Consider the following 26,863-nt stretch of genomic DNA (forward strand, 5'->3'; position numbering starts at 1 on the left):
CTCTAACATGCCTAAAATAAACGATTTTATACCTTAAACGAGTTAACGAACGAAGGCGAACCGAGATTGGGTGCAGTGGGGCCACCGCGCTGCGCGGCCAGCAGGTAGGCTAGCCGTCGCGTGGCGCTCCGGAGGGTATGGGGGATAAGTTTCACACGTTGCCACATTTAGTCCCTGTATTTTGGTCTTTGAGCATTTTTATGAAATTTTGATAATATAAATAAGATTTAAACACTATTTAAAGTACAAGGGCTTCAAGTGAATTATTAGAAACTTAAATATTCATAATTATTTGGTTTTTGATTAATAATAGTGATCCAAAATATTTACGGGTCGGGTTATACGCAACAAATACAGTTTCCAAATATCCGAGATGTTACATAAACAAATAAACGATTCGGGTGACGTTGACGATGAGGTGACAAAAAAACGACCAGCAGCTAAACTGTTGTGGCATCTCCCTATTATACCGAGACTAAAAAGGTTATTTTCAAACGAAAAGGAAGCAAAATTATTACGCTGGCATTCTGAAGAACGTGTAATTGACGGAAAACTAAGACATGTGGCAGATTCACCTCAGTGGCAAACCATTGATAACAAGTATCGTGAATTCGGGAAGGAGGCGAGAAACATACGGTTTGGGCTTAGTTCAGATGGGATCAATACTTTTGGGAGCATGAGTAGTCGCCATAGTACGTGGCCGGTTCTTTTATGCATCTACAATCTTCCACAGTGGTTATGCATGAAACGAAAATGCTTTATGATGTCATTGTTGATTCAGGGTCCGAGGCAGCTTGGTAATCATATTGACGTGTACCTGTCTCCTTTGATTGATGACTTAAAAACCCTTTGGGATTCAGGTGTAAATGTATACGATGCTTATAAAAAAGAGCACTTTCAATTGCGTGCCATGATTTTCTGCACAATAAATGATTTTGTAGCATATGATAACTTGTCGGGATACAAGGTGAAGGGTAAGAAAGCTTGTCTTGTTTGTGAGAATGAGACAAGCGTGATATATTTAAAAAATTGCAAAATACTTGTATACATGGACCATCGAAGATTCCTTCCGAGGGGCCACATTTTTAGGATTAAAAAGGTTGAGTTTAACGGAGGGGTCGAGCACCGAACGATGCAGACACGAACCAATCCATATTTACGAGTTAGCAATCTAAGTACTGTGTTAGGAAAAAGATCTCATGTTCAAAAAGGAGTCATATGGAAAAAAAAGAGTCAATTTTTTGAGATTTACCTTACTAGAAAGATTTAAAGGTAGGTCATTGTCTAGATGTTATGCATATAGAGAAAAACGTATGCGATAGCTTGTGAGGCTTATTATTAAATATTAAGGGTAAAACTAAAGATGGTGAAAAGGTCCGAAAGGACATGGTACTTTTATATAAACATACAAATCTTTCCCTGAAACCAATAAGTGACCGTATTCTTCTGCCACTTGCTTGTTATAATACAACACTAGAAGAAAGAAGACAAATTTGTCAATGTTTACATGATATTAAGGTTCCATCAACCTATTCTTCAAACATTAAAATATTGGTGTCGTTGAAAGACCATAAATTACTTGGAATGAAGTCTCTCGATTGTCATGTTTTGATGACACATATGATTCCTATAGCAATTCGTGGATTGTTACCGGATAATGTTCGAAGTACAATCACAAAACTCTGTTTGTTTTTTAACGACATTCACTCAAAGGTAATTGATGTAGAACAACTAGATAAATGGGAAGAAGACATAATGTTACCCTTTGTGAACTAGAGATGTATTTTCCACCATCATTTTTTGATATGATGGTTCACCTAATATCTCACATCGTTCAAGAAATTAAGTCTTGTGGGGTATACATACGGTACATGTACCCTTTTGAAAGATATATGTGTCTTAAAAGCTCATGTAAGAAACCGTAATCGACCAGATGGTAGTATTATTGAAGGGTATACTACCGAAGAGGTGATTGAGTTCTGCAAAGGTAATTCTATCATTAGTATATAATATCTATTAGTGTTATCTTACAATATAATAATTCTTTTTTTTCACATGCTATATGGAGGGTGTTGACAGTGTTGGTGTTCCTAAACCTCGTCATTCGGGTCGACTTGAGGGTCACGCGATAGTTGGTCCTAAAGCAATCATCCCAACTCACGAAGACGTACAAACAGCACCTTTAGTGGTCCTAAAACACATGGCGTGTCTTGCTCCGTATGTTAATGAACATATGGAGATGTTACGGTCAACAAACCCGAATAAGGATGATATATGGTACATAAAAACTCAAGACAAAGAGTTATCGAGATGGATGAGAAAGAAGATAAAAGAAATTGATGTTGATGAAACCGTGAAAAGGTTAGGAGACAATCCAAATTGTAGAGTTAAATCTTATCAAGGGTACGACATTAATGGTTATACGTTTTACACCAGTGATCGAGATAAAAAGAGTGCCGTTCAAAATAGCGGAGTTACATTAATAACATCAACGACCGAGCTCTACAGTCAACGTCGTGAAACAATGATAAAAATCGCCGAAACAATGATAAAAATCGCCAAAGCTTCTTACTACGGAGTTATACAAGAAATTTGGGAATTGGACTATCATGATTTCACGATTCCTTTGTTCATATGTAAGTAGGTGAATAATCCTGCAGGTGTTCAAGTTGACAAATATGGTTTTATACTTGTTGACCTTGCAACCCGGCTATAGATCTGAACCATTCGATATGGCAAAACATGTCACACGAGTTTTTTTTGTCAAGGACCCAAGATACCACATTGTCTTGCAAGCTAAACGGTGTATTCTTGGTGTCGATAATGTCGTTAACGAGGAGGAACATGACCACTTTGATGATCTACCACCGTTTTCGGTCGATATTGAACCAAGTGATTACGAGAATATGAGGCACACCACATACTTACGTGATAACACTGACGAGATTTATGTTGATGAAGGTTTGATATGGTCAATTTATTAATATAACTAGTGATTGACCCGGCGCGTTACGCCGAGCTTGGATATGTGGTTGTGATATAAACGATTAACTACCATCATTAGCATTATATAATAAACATCCTAGCATTGCGCATTAAGTTTCATAAATAGCAAGCTAGACATGTGTTTGTACGTGGTGGTTCTTTACAAAATGCCTTTTTTTTTGCGCTGCACGCCTGCACTAGCTATTGCTGCATGTGGTATTTTGGTCTTTGTGTTGCCAAAGAGTCATTATATGTTGGAATAGCAACATTCGTTGTTCAGGTAGCCTGTAGATATGTTGCTGGAGACTTAACCTATATAATAAGATTGTGTTAGCATAGTTTGGTTTTAGTAACGCATTCAAAATCAATAGACAAATGTTGTTAAGCAGTTATGTTCACCAAAAGATTATACAAAGAATCATAAACTGATATATTTTTGTTGGTGTCATTAATTGATCCCAAATTGGAATTGTTTCAAAAATACCTCGTTTGTACACAACTAATGCACGGTCAATTAGAACCCAAAAATAGAACACTAAAGACCATATTACGCCATTCAAGTTTTGTAACAATTAGTTCAAAATAAATTTAAAATCTTATGAATGAAACATTTTGTGCTATATAGCAATTGGACATGAAATGCATACCTTAGCATCCAGACGTGATCTGAACTACCTCCATTTTCATGCTGACATAAAAGTGTAACCTTAAATAAGCGAAACTGATATACAAATATTGCATTAAACTTGCATCAACTTGTTTAAACAACTGTATGTTCCCAGATATTTAGTTAGGATCAAATACATTACCATCATAGCCCGTTAGCAACCAAACCAACCCCAAGCCAAGTAGACAAAATGTGGTTTTAAATTGTTCAACAACAGATACAATAACATCATAGTCATTAGTAAACAAACTGATCAAAGGATGACCATAATCGCAAAGTCGTAAACAATACACCACATAACAACAAAATCTATCTAAGGAGAGTAAAATCATAAAATTGTGACCCGGTCAATGATAGATCACACTCACCAAACACAAACAACTTACTGCCACCACGTCTCCACCGCTGCCAAGGGTTCCAAATCAGAACCCGACAATGATAAACAGACTCCGATACATGTTTTCAAGAAAAATTATAAACCACAATCAGCAAACAGAAAAGGCAACTGGTACCACGACGCCACCACCACCAAGGGTTCCAAAATGGAACCCGACAACGGTAGACGACGGCTTACCTATAGAAAGCGTCTTTGGCCTCGCCTTTGAATTCAACTATGTTGCCAAACTAAATGTAACCATTTTAGGCGTAGGAAGTTTCACACAATCAAACTTAAAACCTCATTATAACTATTAAATACACCATGCAGTATAATAGCCGGCTCGAATATTTTGATTTCTATCTTCATTAGCATGTCAAATGAAGAAGAAACCCAACCTGATAATAACCATTCAAGGTAGGCTTCAGACCCTCCCTAAACATATTGACCGAATCAATTTAATTACCCTTCTTTTTTAACGTAACCATAATCACAATCAAGTGGAATCCGACGGTTACCTTATTGGCAAAAAGAACTTTGTGTTGGCAGTGGCTCACGTAATCTGAGATCCATACACAAGCCATTTGGGGTTTCTACCACAAAGAAGAATTCAGCCACGGTCACTAAACGCAACACCAGACAAACCGATCAGCACTCCACAACCACCGGTGCCCACTTGACCACTCAACCACCACACAGTTTGCGTGTCGGAACAACTCAGCCACCAAACGACCTCCGCCCGGCGCCACCAAGGTCTTCAAGTTGGAACCGGCAACGCCTACAGTAGAGAGAATCTAGGGTGAAATAGAGAGAGAATGGGACGGCAGCGGTAAATATAAAAGCAAAAAAGAATGGTGGAAGAAGGGAGTCAAATATACACGCGTCATAGCCCCAGACCCCACCGACAATTATACAAACTCTAAATAAAAAAATCAAAATGTTTGCAATATTAGAGGAACTCGAACCTCTTCCGCAAGCCGGTCAAGAGTGTACAACCAAGCTACAGAACCATCTAGCCAAAGCGAAAGTTGTTGTACAGATACAAAACATAACATATATATATATATGCAAAACGCAGCAAAACCTTTGTGTCACCGACATTTGATTTTTATCTATATAGATAATTACCCTTATTTTTTTTTTAATTTTAATAACCAATTAATTAATATAATTTTATTTTATGCAGAATTAACAAGAATGATGAAGATAAATAGACGCGCTTGATTATTAGTGTTAAGAAGACGTTGTCGATTGTTTGTATGGTTTCATTTAAGACTTTTAAAAAAGACGTGTTTTATTTGTTGTTTTATTTCTTGTCTTAAGCGATTTAAAGTAGGGATGAGCAAATTCGGTACGGGTACCGGTACCGTCCCGTCCTGGTACCGATACCGAACCGAATTTTTTACTTTCAATACTGCTATCGTCCCGGGTACCTGTACTGAGCCAAATATTGCGATTTTCGGTACTGGGATTTGCGCTACCGGGATTTTCGGTACCGGTACGGTACCGATCTCATACCTAATTTAAAGTATTTTTTATTAATGTTATTAAGTTTATTATACAAGTAATTACTAAAATTCTAAAACTCCTATATATTGTTACAATATATATAAATATTACACTTCTTAATTTCATCTTGGCGATAGATTAGATAAGATTGACAGTAGAATGAATCTGCACACCTCCTAATTTCATCCAAAAAGTCAAATTACATTGTAAGCCAATAATGGTAGATTGTGTCAAGGTTTCCGTGGATGACATTGTTGATTCATATAAAGATCATTATGTCTACAATGTAACAAAAACAACAGAAGTTGGTAAGGTTGAGTCGTTGGTTCGTCAAATCGTTCAGTGGCCAAGAAAAGCGATAAGGGTATATTTTTGTTTATATTTTAAAATATGTCTTAGTGTATCACTATTTACTAGAATATATATATATATATATATATATATATATATATATATATATTTTTGTTAAATTATAGCTTGTGAACCAAACGGCACCAAGCAAGTCACCTAGTGCCTCGAGAGTGAATTTGAGTTCCTCTTCACCAAGTCATACAAGCGACCCGTCACAAATAAATGACGATGACACTTCGGACACTTTAACTTTATCTTCACAAAAGGTCAACCAATTTACTCTAATATATATTTTTTTTAATTTAGTTTGATTTGTTATATTAATATATTATAAAAATTTGTTCTGCTATTTTAGGCTGATCAAGCGAGTCGTGTCTCCCCACAATCTCATGATGAGAACTTTGCGAGCAATTCATTTTGTCAGCTGGTAGCCGGCCCGTTTACTCTCATATTTTTTGTTCATTTAGTTTGATTTGTTAGTGTTATAACAGTTTGTTTGTTAATTAATATAGGTTGATTAACACAATTACGAGAGCCTGAAGTGTTAAAATCAAATCTTTTTGAAGATGGTTATTTAAATGCGATTAGTTTTCAAAAACTTGTTTATATAACAATTTGTATGTACACACACATATATTTTTTACACAAGTACTAATGTTTTGATAATCTTATTTAGTTAATATCTATAGACCAACAACAAACTGTACAAATTGTAACACCCCGGCTAAAGCGGAATACGCCCTGGTGTGACTTACAGATCACTCATAAGCTCGTAGCGCTATTAAAGCGACAATAATTATATTTATTTCATTTCAATGCATCACAAATACACAGTCAAATAATAATACAATAAACTTTGAATTTCGTTTCTAGTAAACTAATGGTCCAACTACTCTAGTCTTCAATCCTTAAACTTCAACCTGCAGCACGTTGAAAATAATATATTTTGTCAACAATAATGTTGGTGAGAATTCATATAGTTTTTGCATACATATAATACGAAAAGTGTAAAATTCACAAGTCAAGATGTATTGTCTAAATCATAAAGCAAAAGAAAAGTAAATACATGATATTCCCGTTCGCTTGACATAAGTCAAATCTACTGAGGAGCCCCCGTTCGCCGAGCTACTTGGAGTATAGAATAATGATAATGATACCACCATTTAAAATGGACGGCGCAGGTACGTCCCGTCGGACCCTCCCACTATGAGTATGTGTATCCACCAACAGAAACAGTAAACAACTGGCACATAATCACACAGTTTACAAGCAATATGATACAAAACAAATACATACAAGACACGTATGTGAATTTTAGTTTGACACAAGAAAACCAAGTTTGGACGTGCTACACCTCAAAACGTGTAAAAGTAAAAAGGGGTTATGAAAACTCACCTTTGAAATCGAAGCGGAAATAAAGATAAAACCGAAATGCGTTAAAGGAACCGAAATGCGTCAAAGGAACCGAAACGATTGAACTTCTCGAGCTATAATTAAAAACAAAAGCAAAATCTACTAACGGGATTGATAAAGTTGAAGAATAATTTATTTAAAGGGATTTGCATTATTTTAATATGTTTATTAACATTTTATGGTGTTTTATACTAAAATATTATAGTTAAACTTTGACGAAATTCTAACGTTTTAAATTATTTTAACTAATATAATTATTATTTAACAAGAGAATTATGATATTATAGGTTACAGATTTTGTCGGAATGTAAATCTTGAAAACAAGTATTTACGCGAATTATAAAGTCTAATGAAATAAAAGCTAACAGATTGTAAAGGTAACTTTAACGGTTTAATGGGTCATAAAGCTAAAAAAATTTAAGTAACGGAAAATAAACTAATAATTTATTATTATTATTTAAGGGAATTAATGAAGCACTGGTGTAAAATATAACTTTATTTCCGTATATGATTACGTTAGCGTATTAACGAAAGAAAAAGTTAACGCAATGGAATTATATTATATTTAACGAGTTTACGAACTTTAACGGATATGAAAAGATTGGTCTTTTGAAGGAAAAATGATACAATTAATTTATAAATAATTTTATTTAAGTTAAAATAATTTTATTTGATTTATAATAATTTTTAATTATTTAATATGATTAATAATACAAAATAAGAAAAAGGTTTAATTAAAAAACTACAAACAGAGGCGGTCTGACCCGGGTTCGAACCCGTGTCCTTCCTTCCACACTTAAGAGAACTAACAAACTGGTCTTACTTATTGTTTGATTTCAAAACAGAAACATAGTATTTATATAAAACCTTAAATTCATCTTCTTCACCATTCAAACCCTAGGCTTTAATTCATTCAAATCGTTCCATATTTGATTAATTAGTGTTAGGGGTTTTAATTGTCGGCCAAAAACTAACAAAAACCATATAAAATTTACCCGGAAAGATGAAGGTTTGTTGATGAACACGAGCTCACCGGAGACAGACTTAGAAGATCAAAATAACAATTACAGAGAGTATATTAGATATAAAAGGTGTTTGGGATGAGTTTAGATGAATGATATGGTCCATTTTATAGTCCTAATTAGAGCGTGTAGGCTTTAAATGATCTTTAATGGATTTAGTATAACATCCGGCAGGTATGCGACGGTTACGGAGTAGATTGGCTGTTAAAACGTAATAATAATGCTGGTTAAAGATTGTTATATTAGTCTACGGACGTTACATGAATCAATTGAGTCAAAGAGCAAGTTTCGGGGGGTGTTTGTGGCTTCGCCGGCGCCGGAATTCCGGTCGCCGGATTTTTGGCCGGGAAAACGTGAATCGGGGGAAGGGATGGGGGCTGGGATATTTTAAATATATTATTTTAAACAAATGTTACACTACAGGCCCCCCAAGTTTCTGAATGTTTTAAAACTGAATTTAATTTAAATTTACAAAATGAACCTTGGACATTGAAATATTTAATAATTGAAATAAATGTTAATAAACTTAGAAAATTTTCCAATTTATACCCATCTAGTTCGCAAATCGATTAAATAATCACATTAAATCTCGAAGTCTCATTAATGAACAACACGAATAAGAAGCGAACGAACCATGACCACATATCATCGTAATTAATATAAAATTGATGAACGATTGAAACGAAGCTTGAGAATATAATAATATATATTTATATATATATTCTTTATAAAAAACCAAAAATTCTAAATGGGTCGTGTTTTCGAGTTTGAAAAGTAACGGATGTTACACAAATGCTTTAGGGCTGCTGGACAATTGAGGCATCTCAAGGTTAGACGAATCTACTATTTTAATGTTTGTTTATATATGGCGGCCCAATATTTAGATGAGAATTGGGCTGTACAAAAAGAGAATAGCCGAGGAAGATACATGGGTTGGGTCAGGTGGATCTTGTGTGGAGTATGATTTCATTAATGCTAGTGAATCGTTTATTTTGTTAGCGAACACTTATATATATCTTTTAAGCTTCATTTTACTTATGTAATATGTTTTGTTAGGTGATTTCTACGGTTTGAGTTGTGATAATGAAGACGTCGGCTCAAGCCCCAAGTTGCAAGAATGAAGACATCTGTTTGGGGTTCGAGTTGTTAGAATGAAGATGTCGTTTTTGAAAGTTAGTGTGTATTACTATGTTTAAACCTATCTATCTTTGTGACAATGAAACTTTATCATTGTGACAATGAAACTTCTTTTTGTATATTATTATCCTTGGGTTTTCAGAAACTTCATATTATATATAATATTATTTGTTTTCTGGAAGTTAAAAAAACAAAAAATAATGAAATGGTGCGGTCATCAAAACAGCATCTTCCAATTTTGGAAGGTTCATATATTAAGCAGTTCATGGATGCAAGAGAAGGTGTGGTTCACATTTAAAGCATTTAAATGAGCGGAAGGTGCGGTTTGAAGAAGGTGCGGTTGGATGGTATAAGGTGTGGTCCTTGACCCGCACCTTTTGGGAAAATTGACCGCATCTTTAGGACTCTTCTATACTAGTGGTCTTAAAACTTTTATTCTCGTACTGACCAAAACCTGACTTCCGACTCGCTGTTCGAATTCTGGTCAGTACCAGCTCGCTTAAATCTTAAAACAAACATAACTTGAATTCTAAACGTCCGTTTGGATTGATCCCAGCGGCAACGAGTTCTTTTTTACTTATACTATCATATCCTAAAATCTCAGATTCTGAATTGGTTATATCATTTGACATGTATTGGACGACTCGCTTATTTGTTAGCTCGCTTATTCGTATTTCTATTCATTTGTCGTTAATCTAAGGTGAGTTTATCATTCCCTTATTTTATACCAACTTTTCTAAATGTTTTGGGGACATATGCGTATGTATCCGTATTTCATACTATATATATATATATATATATATATATATTCAAACAAATGCATACCTGTTATTGTGAGTGACTTAATCAAACATACGTGCTACTTGCATACTTGTGTTACCATTCAATCATTCGTATATTGGGATTACTATTCAATCAATCATATAGCGGGTGTTCCTGCTTGTGACCAACGCCCGATTCGCTTGGCAACGGTCTACATACTTGTTTGAGTTTTGATTATATTTACCGCACTTATCACGTCATGCTTATTTATATTGTTGTGTCAAAACTGGTGATATTCTCACTCAACATTATGTTGACAAAACTCCATTTTATAATATGCAGGTTGCTTGTATTGAAGATTTAAGTTTGGACATGTAGACAAGACCTTAGGATATAATCAAGTTAACCTTTATTTGAGAGTATATTTGTACAATTAAATTGTTTCTTGTATTTTGGATATTGTGTTTATAATTGAAATAAAGTAATTAATTAGATATTGTCACATCTATATTATGATAGTATCTTCGAGCTGTGAGCAATCGGATCACGCCCCGGCATCTCCAACTTAGGTTGGGGTGTGACAGATTGGTATCAGAGCCAAAGGTTATAAGATAGGTCGTTAGAAATTGACCTAGACATATGTTAGGAACCCTATACGTGCTTATCTAAACTATCTTATGTGCTATTTAAATTGTTTACAACTTAATTATATTAATTATTTTATTTTATCGTATCTTATTTATTTGTTGCACACACACACAAATTCCGAGGCTATGCCTCACATTCAAAATATTTTTCTAAATCTTTTATTTTGGTAGATTTTCTTTTATTGTGGAAAATTCCTTAAAAATTCCCGTGTTTTGTTTTTGCTCTTTCACCTTGAAGCATGGGGGTATGGCAAATTTTGTACAACCCTAACTTTAAGTGGTACCCATAATCGGCTAAACGGTTGCGTGGTAAACATAATCGGCTAAACGGTTATACTTCCAAATTGTGTTTTTAAATTATTTTAAATGCTTAGTTGGGTGAAAAATCCATGGGCACTCCAACTATCCATTTCTTAAACCATTTTCGACTTGATTTTTGGGTTGTAGCGTATCGTCCGGGGTGGCTCCCGAGATATACCAACTACTTATATTTGATTCGTTGATTCGATATTTAGTTGGGTCGGTTAAATGCCATGTAACACTCATGGTCCGAACAACTCCATTGATTCGATAATTCGTTAATTAGTTGGGTCAGTTAAATGCCATGTACACGCTCATGGCTGACCAGCTCAATTGTTTATTACTCGTTATTTGAATTGGGCCAACAAATTGCCATGGAACGCTCATGGGAGGCCAATTCACAAACTTTATGTTGCTTTACTTAGTTGGGCCATTCAAATTGTCATGGAAAGCTCATGGGAGGTCAGCTCGTTTGATATACTTGGTTATTTTATTCTTGGAAAAATTTTATAAACATTGTTCGTTCACTTAAATGCTTCAAACTTATACATATTATTTTAAATCCCGACTCACCCTCGAGTCTTCACTAGCACTAATTCATATACATACATATACATATACGTACGCATCCCTATTATTTCACATCAACTCATTCCCACAACTCACCTGTCATCATACACATTTTCATTGTTAATCCTCGTAGAATGTCTTTCCTAAGAATCAATCATCGTAATCAACGTCGTTCACCTGTTTCCCATGATTGCCATTCGACTACTATAATCGACAAGGAGTTTGCTGTTGTATTTCGTTAACCAAACGACCGCCAATCTCGACAAAACTAAAATACATCGAACAAGAAATCTTATACTAACTCATATCCGTTAAAATATTATTTAAATCATCTTTTCTTATTTAAATCCATATTCTCAAAATATAAATTTCTAAGTGTATTTAAATCCTTACCCTCAATTTTAACTATAAATATTTTATTACTTCCTGTCTTTCCTCAACTTCATGTTAGTTTTCACAACTTACTTTCCAGTTTATAAATCTTTATTATTAAAAAATTCAATTATTGTAAATTTTATTATTATTATTAAACTAAATTAGGTATTCTCTAAATTTAATTTCCATTTTTAAATTAATTAAATCTTCCATTGACTTACTTAACTTTTACCATTAAAATTGACTTTTTGATTTAATCTCCATTAAAACCCATCACACACTTTATTTATTGATTAAGTCGTTATTTAAAACTAAACGTTGGTTTGTAAATAGTTCAACTCCCTACTTTGATTTTTGATACACCTTGAGAATCTTAAACGTTTTAAATGATAAATTCGTAGTTGTTAGAATAGTCATGATGGTTCATGTATCTAGCCTCGCATTTATCTTATTTTATTATATGCTTCATTTTAATTTAAAATTTATTATTTACTTAAATTTCCATTATCGATAATTCAATTTACTTATTTCCAAATATTTGTAACGATTTTGTGAAAAAGGAAAAATCCACGAATTCCCAATTTAATCTAATTTAATTACCTACTTTATAATTTATCTAATTTTAAAAGATTTAATTGGAATAGGACTATCTCGGTGATTCGGGAATATCCGCTTCCCAGTTTAATCTATTAACAATTTGATTCAAATATGTATATTTCCGCATTATCACTAATATTTAAATCATTAATTACTAACTATTATAATATTTTGGAATATCTTAATTGAATTAATCTAATCTCAAAATCACCAACTTGAAAAGCTATAACTTTATATTAACCTCTCTTTAATCTCATAAGTACTCAAATTAACCAAACTCGACTCACCAAAGTTTTTGTTAACTATGTTTAAACTTATACTCTCGATCTTAAGAACTTCATTCATAAAGAATACGATCTTTAAGGATTCCGCATGCTATTAACTATTTTAAGATTTGTTATAAATTAAACCTTTGCGTAATTCATACCCTGGATAAAATTCCTTTCATCAAGATAGACTTATTAGAATCTTATACATGTACTTCAATTCCTTAGTCTAGATTATCACGATTCATAAATAACCTTTATTTCACGAAATTTGTTTCCTTCATAAGCAAAAGATATTTTAGAACTTACCTTATTTTATAAATCAAACTTGAACATTTATTAAATATCTCTTGAATTTAAAAATTTTTCAAAACGTTTGCTTCTTTCCAAATGATGGTTTTAAATATTTTATAAACCACATGATGGAACGGATTATGCGGGACCATCCGACAATAAGAATAATTATGGTCGCGAACGTAATTATCCAAATCCTCGCATGAAAATCATAATACATTGTAAGGCCCCGTTACCGGTAGCCCTACTTTCGTGTTGGATTTACTCATAAACACAGTTCTAAATATCAGAGTTAATTTAAAACTTTACGCGGAATATAAAACTTTCATAAAACATTACATAATTCATAACTTGTCTCAAAACATCCTTTGTCTTTCAACATTAAAGCATTAAAATTAAAACATCATAAGTCTTCAGATGCCAGGCTCTTATTCTTCTGCCATGTGTCCCCACTCAAGCCAGCTGTCTCATCCTACTCACCTGCGTGCATACTAAAAGTCAGCTACGCTGAGTGAGTTCTAGTTAATCATACGTTATACAATACACAATAAATTATATTCTTTCATTCACACTTTCATACTTTCTTACTTCCACATCTTACGTTATAAAGAGCATTACGCCCTGCATTCCTCGAGTATTATTAGGGCTCGGTACCCTCCTTCCTCGAGTATTATTAGGGCTCGGTACCCTCCTTCCTCGAGTATTATTAGGGCTCGGTACCCTCTTTCCTCGAGTATTATTAGGGCTCGGTACCCTCTTTCCTCGAGTATTATTAGGGCTCGGTACCCTCTTTCCTCGAGTATTAGTAGGGTTCGGTTCCCTAGTTCTCGAATATTAGCAGGGTTCGATTTCCTCTTTGTTACCATACAACCATACTTTCTTTCTTTTATTAACTTTATCACATTCATACACATAAGCATACATATCATACTTACCTTATTCTTAGCGCTGCAACCTGACAGTATGTGCAATATCCGAAGATCGTTCACGTACCGTCAAGCAATCATTCATATTTATCACATATATCACATATGGCATACACTTATCACTTAGGATAAATGTATTAACAAACACATCGAGTATGCACACAGCCCCGAAAACATAACAAGGAATGGGGCTAGAAACTCACCTGAATCCTGTTACGCTCTCCGTTAATAGTTATTCCCTTCTTGAGCTGTGCACGGCTAACTGTATAATATTTACACGTATCAATTAACTACTACTACTCATATTGTATTTCTATCTTTATATGACCCACAACGAACTGGGGTCCGGGGGCAGCGCCCCTGGTAGCGGGGTCTAGGGGCGGCAACCCCTATCAGGGTCAAAGGGGCAGAGCCCCTGGCTGGGGTCGAGCTGCCAGGTCAGCTTGGAAAAATTTTATTTACAATAACTGTCTTAACACATTTTCCATTAGGTTTTTAATTTATTTTCTAAGCGAACTTAACTTTAGGCGAAGTTAAACCTTAAGCGAACTTAGCTTTAGGCGAAGTTAAACCTTAGGCGAACTTAGCTTTAGGCGAAGTTAAACCTTAGGCGAACTTAGCTTTAGGCGAAGTTAAACCTTAGGCGAACTTAGCTTTAGGCGAAGTTAAACCTTAGGCGAACTTAGCTTTAGGCGAAGTTAAACCTTAGGCAAACTTAGCTTTAGGCGAAGTTCATCAGGCGAACTTAGCTTGCAGGCGAAGTTCATCAGGCGAACTTACCTTGCAGGCGAAGTTGTCGTCTGCAGGTTCTGTTCGCTCTTAAATCCTTTGTTCCTTAACCAAATAACTCGATTTAGGTACCCATGGAATCGTCTGACCAGCGCCTACAAACCCCAACTATCAAATCGACCTAACATCGATGTTTAGAGGGTGCGATTTAGGCATATAGGTTACGGGTCCTTTTTATCAATCGATTAACCCATCAAATCATAACCATTTTCAGTAAGTTTAGCTTTGTTGGATTCGTTTTTACCATACAAACTCAGATCTACCATTTCTCAAATCAAACCGAACCTATACGAACGATTTCTAACCATAAACGTACCTTGAACGAGTCGAACTTACGAACACGAGCTGGTCTTGTTGCTTTGGTTCGTCACGACGATCTAGCACCAACTAACGTTTACTCTCTCTCGGATCCTGCTCGTTTATGGTGTGTGTGTTTTTGAATGTGTAGAGATTAGAATGGAAAGAGATGAGGTTTAGGGTTTTATGGTGGTTTAGGGGATATTTATATCCCTTAAAGCCCATGGACCTAAGGCCCATTCTCATTTAACCCATCTCAATTAATCTAAGTCCATGATCCGTTCTTTACACGATATTAATTAATTAATAACGCGAAATCACTAAACGTAACTTTCTTTATTTAACATTATAAATTTTAGGATGTTACATACGTACAATTGTGTGTCATGATCTAGAACCAAAAGTAGTTTGAGTAACGGTACAAATGTTGAGATGATAAGGACATGGTGGATACGCCACTGGTACATCCTATATATAAGTGCCCTTATCGGATTGTCATTTGGAGCGATGCTTCGATTATTAGAAGTTCTATGTTATGATATTTCCCATAAAATTTTTATTATTTTCAAAATGATTATGTTTAGTTTTTCCTTAATTTCGGGACGAAATTCCCTAAACTAGGGGAGACTGTAACATTTCGGATTTTTCGTATTTGTTTAAACCGATTCGAGAATGTAATTCGGATCTTTCAAACTATTTAAAACTTGTATTTATTGATATTTAACTTGGTTTAACTTATTTTATAATTTCATAAATTTCAATTATGCCAGAAAGCCCTTAGAACCTTTAAAATCGCTTAAAACGGCTAAAAATCGCATTTTCGGAAACTACAGGGACTAAATTTGCCAATTCTTTCCTATTTTCGATTAAATTAACGAAACTTAAACTCCAAGAAATGTTATAGCTGGTCCAATTTCATTTTCTTGGTGTCCAAGCCAAATTTTGTTAGTTATTGTACTAGATTTTCTTATTAAATAGCTTATTTTGTTTCCTAATCGAGCAGATTACTTCATAAACAAGCTATAACCTATTATATTTAATCAAAACACATATATAAACCCTAATAACTACTAATTTCCAACCATCAATCCTATATCCCACGAAATTCCTATTCCCTATATCAATTTCATAAAGTTTGTTCAAGTTCTTTCATCTACGGTTTGACTTTCAAGCTTCAAGACCCTTTGACCTCGATTAACTCTTATTCCATTCATCATTCGGGTAAGTTGTCTTCTTCAATACTGTAGATTTTTATCTGTAGAAAAAAATCTCTCAATCAATTTTGCCGATTGAGGGAGTCTCGGTGGTCAATTGGACTCAAACCCATTTAAGGGCATAATAATCAACAACTTTGACCAATCAATATCTCATACTTCTGGTCGGATTCAACGTTCGGTCCAAAATACTTTTATTCTCGTAACGTAATTTTAAGGCTACTAACCAAAACTCAACTTCCAACTCGCTATTTGGATTCTGGTCAGTACCAGCTCGCTTAAATCTTAAAACAAACATAACTTGAATTCTAAACGTCCGTTTGGATTGATCCCAGCGGCAACGAGTTCGTTTTTACAAATACTATCATATCCTAAAATCTCATATTCTAAATTGGTTATATCATTTGACATGTAGTGGACGACTCGCTTATTCGTTAGCTCGCTTATTCGTATTTCTATTCGTTTGTCGTTAATCTAAGGTGAGTTTATCATTCCCCTATTTTATACCAACTTTTCTAAACATTTTGGGGTCATATGCATATGTATCCGTATTTCATACTATATATATATATATATATATTCAAACAAATGCATACCTGTTATTGTGAGTGACTTAATCAAACATACGTGCTACTTGCTTACTCGTGTTACCATTCAATCATTCATATATTGGGATTACTATTCAATCAATCATATAGCGGGTGTTCCTGCTGGTGACCAACGTCCGATTCACTTGGCAACGGTCTACATACTTGTTTGTGTGTTGATTATATTTACCGCACTTATCACGTCATGCTTGTTTATATTGTTGTGTCAAAACTGGTGATATTGTCACTCAACATTATGTTGACAAAACTCCATTTTATACGCATATGCAGGTTGCTTGTATTGAAGATTGAAGTTTGGACACAGGACAAGACCTTAGGATATAATCAAGCTAACCTTTATTTGAGAGTATATTTGTACAATTAAATTGTTTCTTGTATTTTGGATATTGTGTTTATAATTGAAATAAAATAATTAATTAGATATTGTCACATATATATTATGATGGTATCTTCGAGCTATGAGCAATCAGATCACGCCCCGCCATTTCCGCCTTAGGTTGGGGTGTGACAAAATACAACACTAATAGTTGTTCTCAAAACACACTATCACATATACGTAATACAACACTAATGCACATATGCACTATATTGTTTTTTGGTATTTTTGTATATAATATAATGCTATTGCACCGATACAATACAAAAAATTGCATATATGCTATTCAACATTATTGCACATATCAAAATACACACTAGTGCACATATGCAATAAAAAAAAGTCGATGTATTGCATATGTGCACTATAACGAGTTTTTTTATTATTATTTTTAATTTTTTTTCGAGTGAATTGTAACAAAATATAAGAACAATGGCAAAAACGGAAATTTAAAAATATTTTTTTTAATTAAATTAAAAATATCTCTTTATTAGTTTTCTAGTTCTCTCTTTAAGAAAAAGTTCTCTCTTGATCCTCTCCCAATATATATATATATATATATATATATATATATATATATATATATATATATATATATAGAATAAAAACCCACTTGAGTTGTGAAAACTCTAGAAACTCATTCTCAATCACATGTTTTTAATAAAAGATTAAATCTTGTGGTCCATAATTAAAGTTAGTAAAAAATGTAAAAGTTTATTTACATTTTCTCTCTCCTGAAAACATATATAAAAATTACTAAAAAAATGTAAAAAAAATAGCAAAACATTTTTTTTATGTTTTCGATGTTTTGTATTAAATGTAACAACATAAATTATATGTAACAAAAAAAATGATGTTACATAGGGTTTTCACGGGTTTTCACAACTCAAATGGGTTTTCATTCGCCTGTATATATATATATATATATATATATATATAACGAAAACCCTAAAACCCTACGTGTTGCGATGTGGTTGCTCCCCCTTTTTATGGAAGCCACCAGATTGATTAATTTTTAAATGGAGGCTTCTCATTGATTTAACCCAAATTCATGGGTATGGATCTTACCAAAACCAAATAGCTCTTAAACGGGTTATAACATCTCATTAAATTAAAAATTAATCTTAACAATTAATTGATATGAAAATATTATAAAATAGGGATATACTAAATTTAATATCCAATTTAAAAAGAAAACAATATTATTTATAATTAATAAAACATTTTATAGTAAAATACATAAGCGGGCCATGGGTCACCAAATCCAGATAGCTTTTAAACAGGTTATAACATATCATTTATTTATGAAACATTTTCATCATCAAACCCTAAGTGTATTATTAACTTTCTTACACTAAAGAAAATTAAAATCCAAAAAATAAATATTAAAAAACGAAAAATCTAAAACAACCATTCTCTCAAGCCATTAGATTGCTTTATTTGTAAATGAAGGATCTCACGCATTTGACCCGAATTCACGAGTAAAGGTCTCACCAAACTCAGATAGCTCTTAAATAGTTATAACATCTCATTATATTAAAAATTAATCTTATCAAATATTTGATACGAAAATCCTATAAAATAGGGATATACCAAACCCAGATAGCTTTTAAACCGGATTATAACATATCATTTATTTGTGAAACCATTTTATCATCAAACCTCAAGTATATTAATTATTAACTTTCTTACAATAAATAAAATTAAATATAAATATTAAAAACGAATAATGTAAAACAACCCTCGTAATACGGGGGATAAAATCTAGTATCTATAGTATATATAAATGAAACCCCTAAAATCATACGTGTCGCGATATGGTCATTCGCCTTTTTTATGGAGGCCACCAGATTGCTTGATTTTAAAAATGGAGATCTCTCATTGATTTAACCCAAATTCATGGGTATGGGTCTTACCAAAACCAGATACCTCTTAAACGGGTTATAACATCTCATTAAATTAAAAATTAATCTTACCAATTATCTGATATGAAAATTCTATAAAATAGGGATATACTAAAATTTAATATCCAATTTAAAAATAAAAAGATATTATTTATAATTAAGAAACAATTTTATAATAAAGAAAATAAACGGGTAATGAGTATCACCAAACCCAGATAGCTTTTAAACCGGATCATAACATATCATTTATTTATGAAACCATTTTATCATCTAACATCAAGTATATTAATTATTAACTTTCTTACAATAAATAAAATTAAAATCACAATATATATATATATATATAAAAATTAAAAACGAAAAATGTAAAACAACCCCCGTAATACTGGGGATAAAATCTAGTGTGTGTATATATATATATATATATATATATATAATGGGTTAGGTTCAAATAAGAAGTTTAATTTTCCTAAGAAGGCTAGGAAGGAGTGTATATTTGTCTTAACATTTTTATATCAAAACCCACTTACTTTAATCTCAAAACCCACTTACATTAATTTCAAAAACCCACTTATATAAACCCAATTACATCTTCACTAATCTCCTACAACCACCACCACTCCACTGCCCACCGCCACCACAACCGTCACCCACCGCCACCACCTCGCCGGAAAAGTTTATGGAAATTTCACCAGAAAATTTCACCGGAAAAGTCGTCGGGAAGTCACCGGAAAACAATCCCCGAGAAATTTCGTTGGAAAAATCTCCGAAAAATTCACCGAAAAGTCGCCGAAAAAAAGTCACCGGAAAGCGGTCGCCGAAAAAACACAATGGAAAATACTACGAAAAACACAATGTAAAAAACACAGTGTAAAAAACACAATGAAAAAAAACACAATTATATGACACAATGCAAAAGACACAATGGAAAAAACATTATGAAAAAAAAATGCAATGAAAAATACTATTGTATAACACAATTTTATAAAACACAATTCTGGTAAAACATAATTTGTAAAAAACTAACTAATTTTTTATCAATTTTTATGTAACAATATGGTACTCATATAAAAGATAAAAAAACACTCGTTATTATGTTGAATTTGTTTTTCAATAAAAACGTCGTAAAAAAAGTTATGGACGTTTAAAAATGATGGGGGAATTTGGCATGTGCCTTGCATGTGGAGAGAGAAAGTCAACAAATGTGTTATTCCTTTTATACCCTTCCTCTTATGTTCACACTTGATTTCCCCCCTAAACTAATCTCAACCCTTCATATTCAAAATTAATGGACAAGATTACTTCCTATCCTTTCTACAAAAACTATACTTCCTATTATAACCTAACCCTATATATATATATATATTTATATTCGATGTTATATGATGTTGACGTTTGCAATTTGGTAATTATACACGATAAAAAAATTAACAAAAGACCAATCAGGAAAAATATTGGTGTGGCCAATGATAAAATTGGTAATTATATACTTTGCAATTTGGCGATTTGGTAATTATATGCATCATATATACATAAAATATAAAAATGGACATGTCGGTGTCACATAACTTTTTGATGATTTTATAGTTTTTTTTTTCAAATTTTCTTTTGCTAAACATGTGTATTTTTGTTTTAAATGTTGTTTATAGGTAAACGATACCGACATAATACGTGTACAGCAGCACTAGGGAATTATCAATAATAATTGGTTTACCAATGTCCTGGTTTCACCGACCGAATAAATAAATCGTTGCTTTAAATATTTTTAACTTTTTATTATATATTAATTTAACAAACTAAAATTACATATATGGAATTGTCCCTATTTTCTATATAGCAAAAGATACGGCAAATCAAAATCCAAACTTAAAATTCTCTCCCCTTTTTATAAATGCATAAGTTACTAGATCAAACATAAATATTAACATTAAGCTTTCGGGTTGTGGGTGGCCAACACCGGTTGGAATAATTGTCTTTCTGTTACTTCAATCGGTTAATGATTACAACAAGGTAGGAAAGTTTTACACCATTGTTTGTTTTGTAGTCTTATGCTGTTGATATACTATTTGGTAACATGGCCGAGGATACGAAGATGTTTACAGATACGAGGAAGTGGTGATTTTGATGGTCATTAATGGTGATTTATTCATATTGGTAATATGACGTGGATTTAACTTTTATGTTTATGTTTGTTGTTAGTAGCAATCTTACTGGAAAAGTTTTATAACATTCTAATCGATGCTGATTTTGCAATTTGGTAATTATATACGTTAGATAAGAATTGAAATTTTGGTGCCAGTAGAAAACCTTTTTTTGTTTTAAATCTTGTTTATACGAAACAGAAACTGATCGAATTTGAGTTGGGTCATCACCATAACGCTTGAGATTTATCAACGTCCGGGTTTTACCAACAATGCTCAGTTTACAAATGTTGAAGTTTTAACGCTCGGGTTTTACCAACCTAAAAAGCGTCGTTTTTAATATTTTAATTTTTTTTATATGTTAATTATTAAGGATTCAAGTAATCTGTGATTTATTTCTCAAAAAAAAAAATTCCCTGAATATACCTTTTTTTATTACATTGAAACAGAAGGGAAGCGGGCAACAAGCTGTGCCGCTATCCCTTTTTGAATAGCAAAACTCGGTCTTTTAAAAACTGCATCTACTGATCTTGGAGTTATTCCCTGAATATATGTTAATTTGTCGAATTTATTTTTGGGCTTCAATTAAGTTACCATAACGAATTTATCTTTTTGGTTTAATTAGGTAATGAAGCTTCGTTGTTTTTTTCTAACCGTAAACGAAATTGCCGATGGACCACGCCTCAACCACCTACAACCGGATCCTTTATTTAATCTGGTATTCTTACTGCAATTTGTTTCAATACTGAAGAAACGTGGATCGACTTACTAGTAAGTCGATCAACGTTTCTTCATTGGCGCCATCACCTGTTACAACGGCAACAAAACCACTATCTCATCAGTTCTCTCTGAAAATCTTCACCATGGTTTCCGGTGTTCGAAACAGCGATCAAGTTCTGGAGGATAATGAGCTTGAGGATGTTAATGAGGGACATCAGTTTCTGAGGGCGCCGCGTGATACTGCGCGCACCACCAGTAACCATCCTTTCATCACAACACCTCATAGCCAGACTGAAACTCCTCCAGACGATCTCACGTTCCAAAATCTGACTGGTGCAAAACAAAAAGGACCAATGGGTCCGGAATTTGAAACCAATGACCCTAAATAATGGCTCATAAACGAACAACGGCGTTTAATGGACAAATACAATGAGCTGGTCAAACACAAAAAGTTTGCCGACTTAACACAAAGGCTCGCATTTGATAAACAAACCATTCAGGGAACAACAAAAAGGGCGCGCGCGCCGGAAGATGGTCACTCTGTTCACACCGAACACGCTGATTTTAGTGATGAGGAAGAAGTGCATAGCATGAGGAAGACGCGAGATACTCATGCAGGAGGTTCACAGCTTCGCGCGCACATGAACATAGCGCCTGGAGCCAAAGTTGATATGGATCTATACACACCGTACAACCCACAAGCGAAAGGGAAAGTGGACGTAACCACACCATATAGGCCAGCCATCTTGGTGAAGCATTCAAAATTCACTGAGCGCATTGCGAAGGCTCCCATTCAACATAAAACCAAGATGCCAAGTGGTCTAGGCAAGTACGATGGTACAACAGATCCAGATGATTTCTTACAAGGTTTTTACAACACTGGAAACCTAGAAAGCTGGACGATGCCAACATGGTGTCACATGTTTGCTCGCTGCCTCACGGGCGCAGCGCGTGTCTGGTTCGAAAGCTTGCCGACAGGACAAATCGATGGGTTCGAAGAGCTATTGGAGAAGTTCCAGGCTCACTTTGTACAGCAGCGCAGACACACGCGCGACCCCGATGACATCATGCACTGCGTGCGCAGGAATGATGAAACCATTGAAGACTACATAACTCGTTTCAATCAGGAATCTCTTGCAATTGGAGGTATCACTGAACAACTCTTGCGCGTGGCCTTTATACAAGGTGCGCGCAGTGATCAACTCCGCAGAGCTCTCGTGAGCAGAGATGGCATGCCAACCACTTGGGCAAAGCTTATGGAAGCATCGCGAGTCTTCGCGCGAAATGAAAAACAAATTGCCCAAGACAAAGCAAGAGATAGAGGGCATCAAACAGAAGCACCACGCAACAATGAAAGGAGGGGCAAACAAAACTCCGTATGGTCCAGGCTGCAACAAACCAGTTATTCTTCCGCAGAAAAGCAAGCGCAACAAAGTTCACCCCAGCCCCAAAAAGACATTCGTAATCGCGGAGAAGGTGACAAGAGGGAAGGCGGCAGAGAGCCTAACAGACCTCTACCAAGAATATGGACTCCCCTCACCAAAACGCCTTCGCAAGTGTTAAGCACAGAGAATGTCCAGTTTAAAAGCCCCAAGCCATTACTCCATAAGGGACCACCAAACAGTGGCAAGTATTGTGAGTTTCACAAGTCCACAGGGCACAACACCGATGCATGCCACCATTTGAAGGATGCGATTGAAAGAGATGTGAAATCAGGCAAGTTGGCTCACCTGGTGAAAAACCCAAGACCAGAGAATGAACAACCAGACGGAGCCTCAGCCAGTAAAAAATTCAAAAGAATCTGTGTAGCTGAAGGAGGAAGGCAAGGGCAAAGTTCGAGGAAGAGAAGCGCGCAAGTCCAAGGGGATTGGCGCGAGCAACAAGTAATCTTCCCAAGAATCAGAGGAGGCCCGTCTATCAGCAGTCCTCTAGTCATCACTGCACACATCGCTCATTATGAGGTGTCAAAAATCCTGGTGGACACCAGCAGTGAATCAGACATCATGTATGAGCAATGTTTCAGGAAGTTGGATCCAGCAGACCAAGCAAGGCTCGAAATTGTGAATGCACCAATCTCGGGTGTCTCAAACGAAATTATTCACCCCTTAGGTCAGATACAATTCGAACTAACTATGGGGGATGAGAAACACAAGCGAGCTGAAATTGTCAACTTCTTGGTCTTGCCCACCACTTTATGCCATAATATGATCTTGGGTAAAGGAACGATTGCCCAATTCAACGCCATACCGTCACCAGCGAACGGCGCGTTGGGGTTCCCAACACCAACAGGAGTAACATTTGTATACCGAGATCATTTGTGCGCAGTAACAAGTATACCGCGAGAAGGGAGAATGAAGCTTCCAATGGCAAACAACGCGCCAGAGGAATGGATTCTCAACCAAAAATTCCCAGAACAAACAATCACAATTGGAGCTACGATATCAGATGACACAAGGTTGAGAATGAAAAGATTGCTCACAACGTATATATCGGTCTTCGCGTGGCAACATTCTGATATGACTGGGGTTCCGCGAGACCTGGCGCAGCATTCTCTCAACACATTCAAGTCTGTAGAGCCAATTGCTCAAAAGAAAAGAGTCATGGGGGATGAGAAGGCAAAGGCCATGAATGAGCAAGTAGAAGATCTACTGCGCGCAAATATCATCCGCCCAATACGATACCAAACATGGGTAGACAATCCTGTGATGGTAAAGAAGAGCAATGGGTCATGGAGAATGTGCATTGATTTCAAGGACCTCAACAAAGCGTGTCCAAAAGATTGTTACCCCCTCCCAAACATTGACGCGAAGGTGGACTCTGTGACGCCATTTAAGCTCAAATGTTTCCTGGATGCCTATAAGGGATATCACCAAATTCAAATGGCACCACAAGATGAGGACAAGACTGCCTTCAGAACTGACAAGGGTGTTTTCTGTTACACAAAAATGCCCTTTGGTTTGAAGAATGCAGGAGCCACTTACCAAAGACTCATGGATGCGGTTTTCAACGAGCAAATTGGAAGAAACTTAGAAGTCTACGTGGATGATTTGGTGATTAAAAGCAGGGAGGAAAAACAAATGCTCAAAGACATCGAAGAAACCCTTTGGCGCCTAAAGGAAGTAAACATGAAGCTCAACCCGAGCAAATGCACATTCGGCGTAGAAGAAGGGAAATTTCTCGGTGTAATGGTCACCAAGGATGGTTTCAAGGTGAACCCAGAGAAGGTGGAGGCTATCCTTGACATGCCCTCACCATCCACCATGAAGGAAGTTCAAAAGTTGAATGGCAGATTGGTATCAATTAACAGGTTCCTAGCAAACCATGCAAGCAAATCTACCCCATTCGTTAACACATTGAGAAATTGCTTAAAGAAAAGCCAATTCAAGTGGACGCCTGAGGCCGAGCAAGCTTTCAATGAGATAAAAAAATGTCTGATAAATCTGCCTGCGCTCACAACTCCACTTCCTGGTGAAACTTTAACGTTGTACCTGTCAGCAGGAGAGCGCGCCATTGGCGCAGTATTACTGGAGGATCGCAAAGGAATCCAAACACCAATTTATTATGTAAGTCGGGTGTTGACAGATCCTGAGACGCGCTACACCATCATAGAAAAGTTAGTTTTATCACTAACGCATGCGTCGCGCAAGCTTCACAGATATTTCAATGGTCATCCTATTGAAGTCCTGACTGGTTACAACATCCAGCAAGTCTTGCGGCGTCCCGCGCTCTCAGGAAGGCTGACAAAATGGGCGCTGGAATTAGGAGAGCACACGATCGCCTATAAGCCTCGTCCAGCAATCAAGGGACAAGTCTTAGCTGATTTCATCGCAGAAATCCCTGAAGGAAAAGTTGGAGAGGCTCAGCGCGAAGTAGACCCTCCGCAAGCCAATAATGAAGAAAATGTTTGGAGATTATTCACTGATGGAGCTTCAAACAACGAAGGGTCCGGCGCAGGCCTCAAACTGGTGGATCCAGAAAATCACGAGTATACTTACGCAATCAGGTTGGATTTCAAGAGCACCAACAATGAAGCTGAGTATGAAGCCCTGCTGGCTGGTCTGCGCATCGCGCACAAGTTCGGAGTTAAAAAGCTAGAGGCCCATGTCGATTCATACTTGGTAGCAGCACAGGTCAATGGCCTTTATGATGCCAAGGAAAACACCATGCCTCTGTATCTAGAGCAGGCGAAAAAACTCATCGAACAATTTGAATCTTTAAGAATCATACACATTCCGCGCAGTGAAAATAAGTCTGCCGACGCGCTGAGCAAGATGGCATCAGCCAGCTTCGATCACTTTGGCAAAGATGTCAGGGTGGAAGTAATGAGCAACCCGTCGGTGGGAGCGAATTCTGTCCTTGTAATTCATACAACACCTTCATCATGGATAACTCCAATAATGGAATTCTTGAATGAGGGAAAGGTACCGGACGATCGCGCACAGGCGAGGAACATATCATCGAAGCGATCGGGGAAAGCAACTTCCCCAGCGCTCAGCGCGACAGAGCCACCCTCCATATGCTCGTCATAGGCGGCGTGGACGTATTCCTTGCTTACTGCATAAAACAAGACAAATGATATCAGCAAAACGAATTATATTCGCGCAGAAATAATGCAAT

At 35.5% G+C, this 26,863-nt stretch overlaps 1 protein-coding gene across 1 annotated transcript; it reads left to right on the top strand.

Annotated features, from left to right (window-relative positions):
• The first annotated feature begins 373 nt into the window (after positions 1–373).
• LOC143575710 (uncharacterized) lies at positions 374–2,644 on the top strand. The gene is made up of 2 exons (XM_077060001.1): positions 374–991; positions 2,069–2,644. The coding sequence occupies exons 1-2, from the start codon at positions 374–376 to the stop codon at positions 2,642–2,644; spliced, it is 1,194 nt and encodes a 397-aa protein (XP_076916116.1).
• Positions 2,645–26,863: the final 24,219 nt, after the last annotated feature.

This window comes from Bidens hawaiensis, unplaced genomic scaffold (genome assembly GCF_021521415.1).
Source record: "Bidens hawaiensis isolate Kalapana, Puna unplaced genomic scaffold, B.hawaiensis_p1.1 tig00027591_1, whole genome shotgun sequence".
In the NCBI taxonomy this organism is placed as follows: domain Eukaryota; kingdom Viridiplantae; phylum Streptophyta; class Magnoliopsida; order Asterales; family Asteraceae; genus Bidens; species Bidens hawaiensis.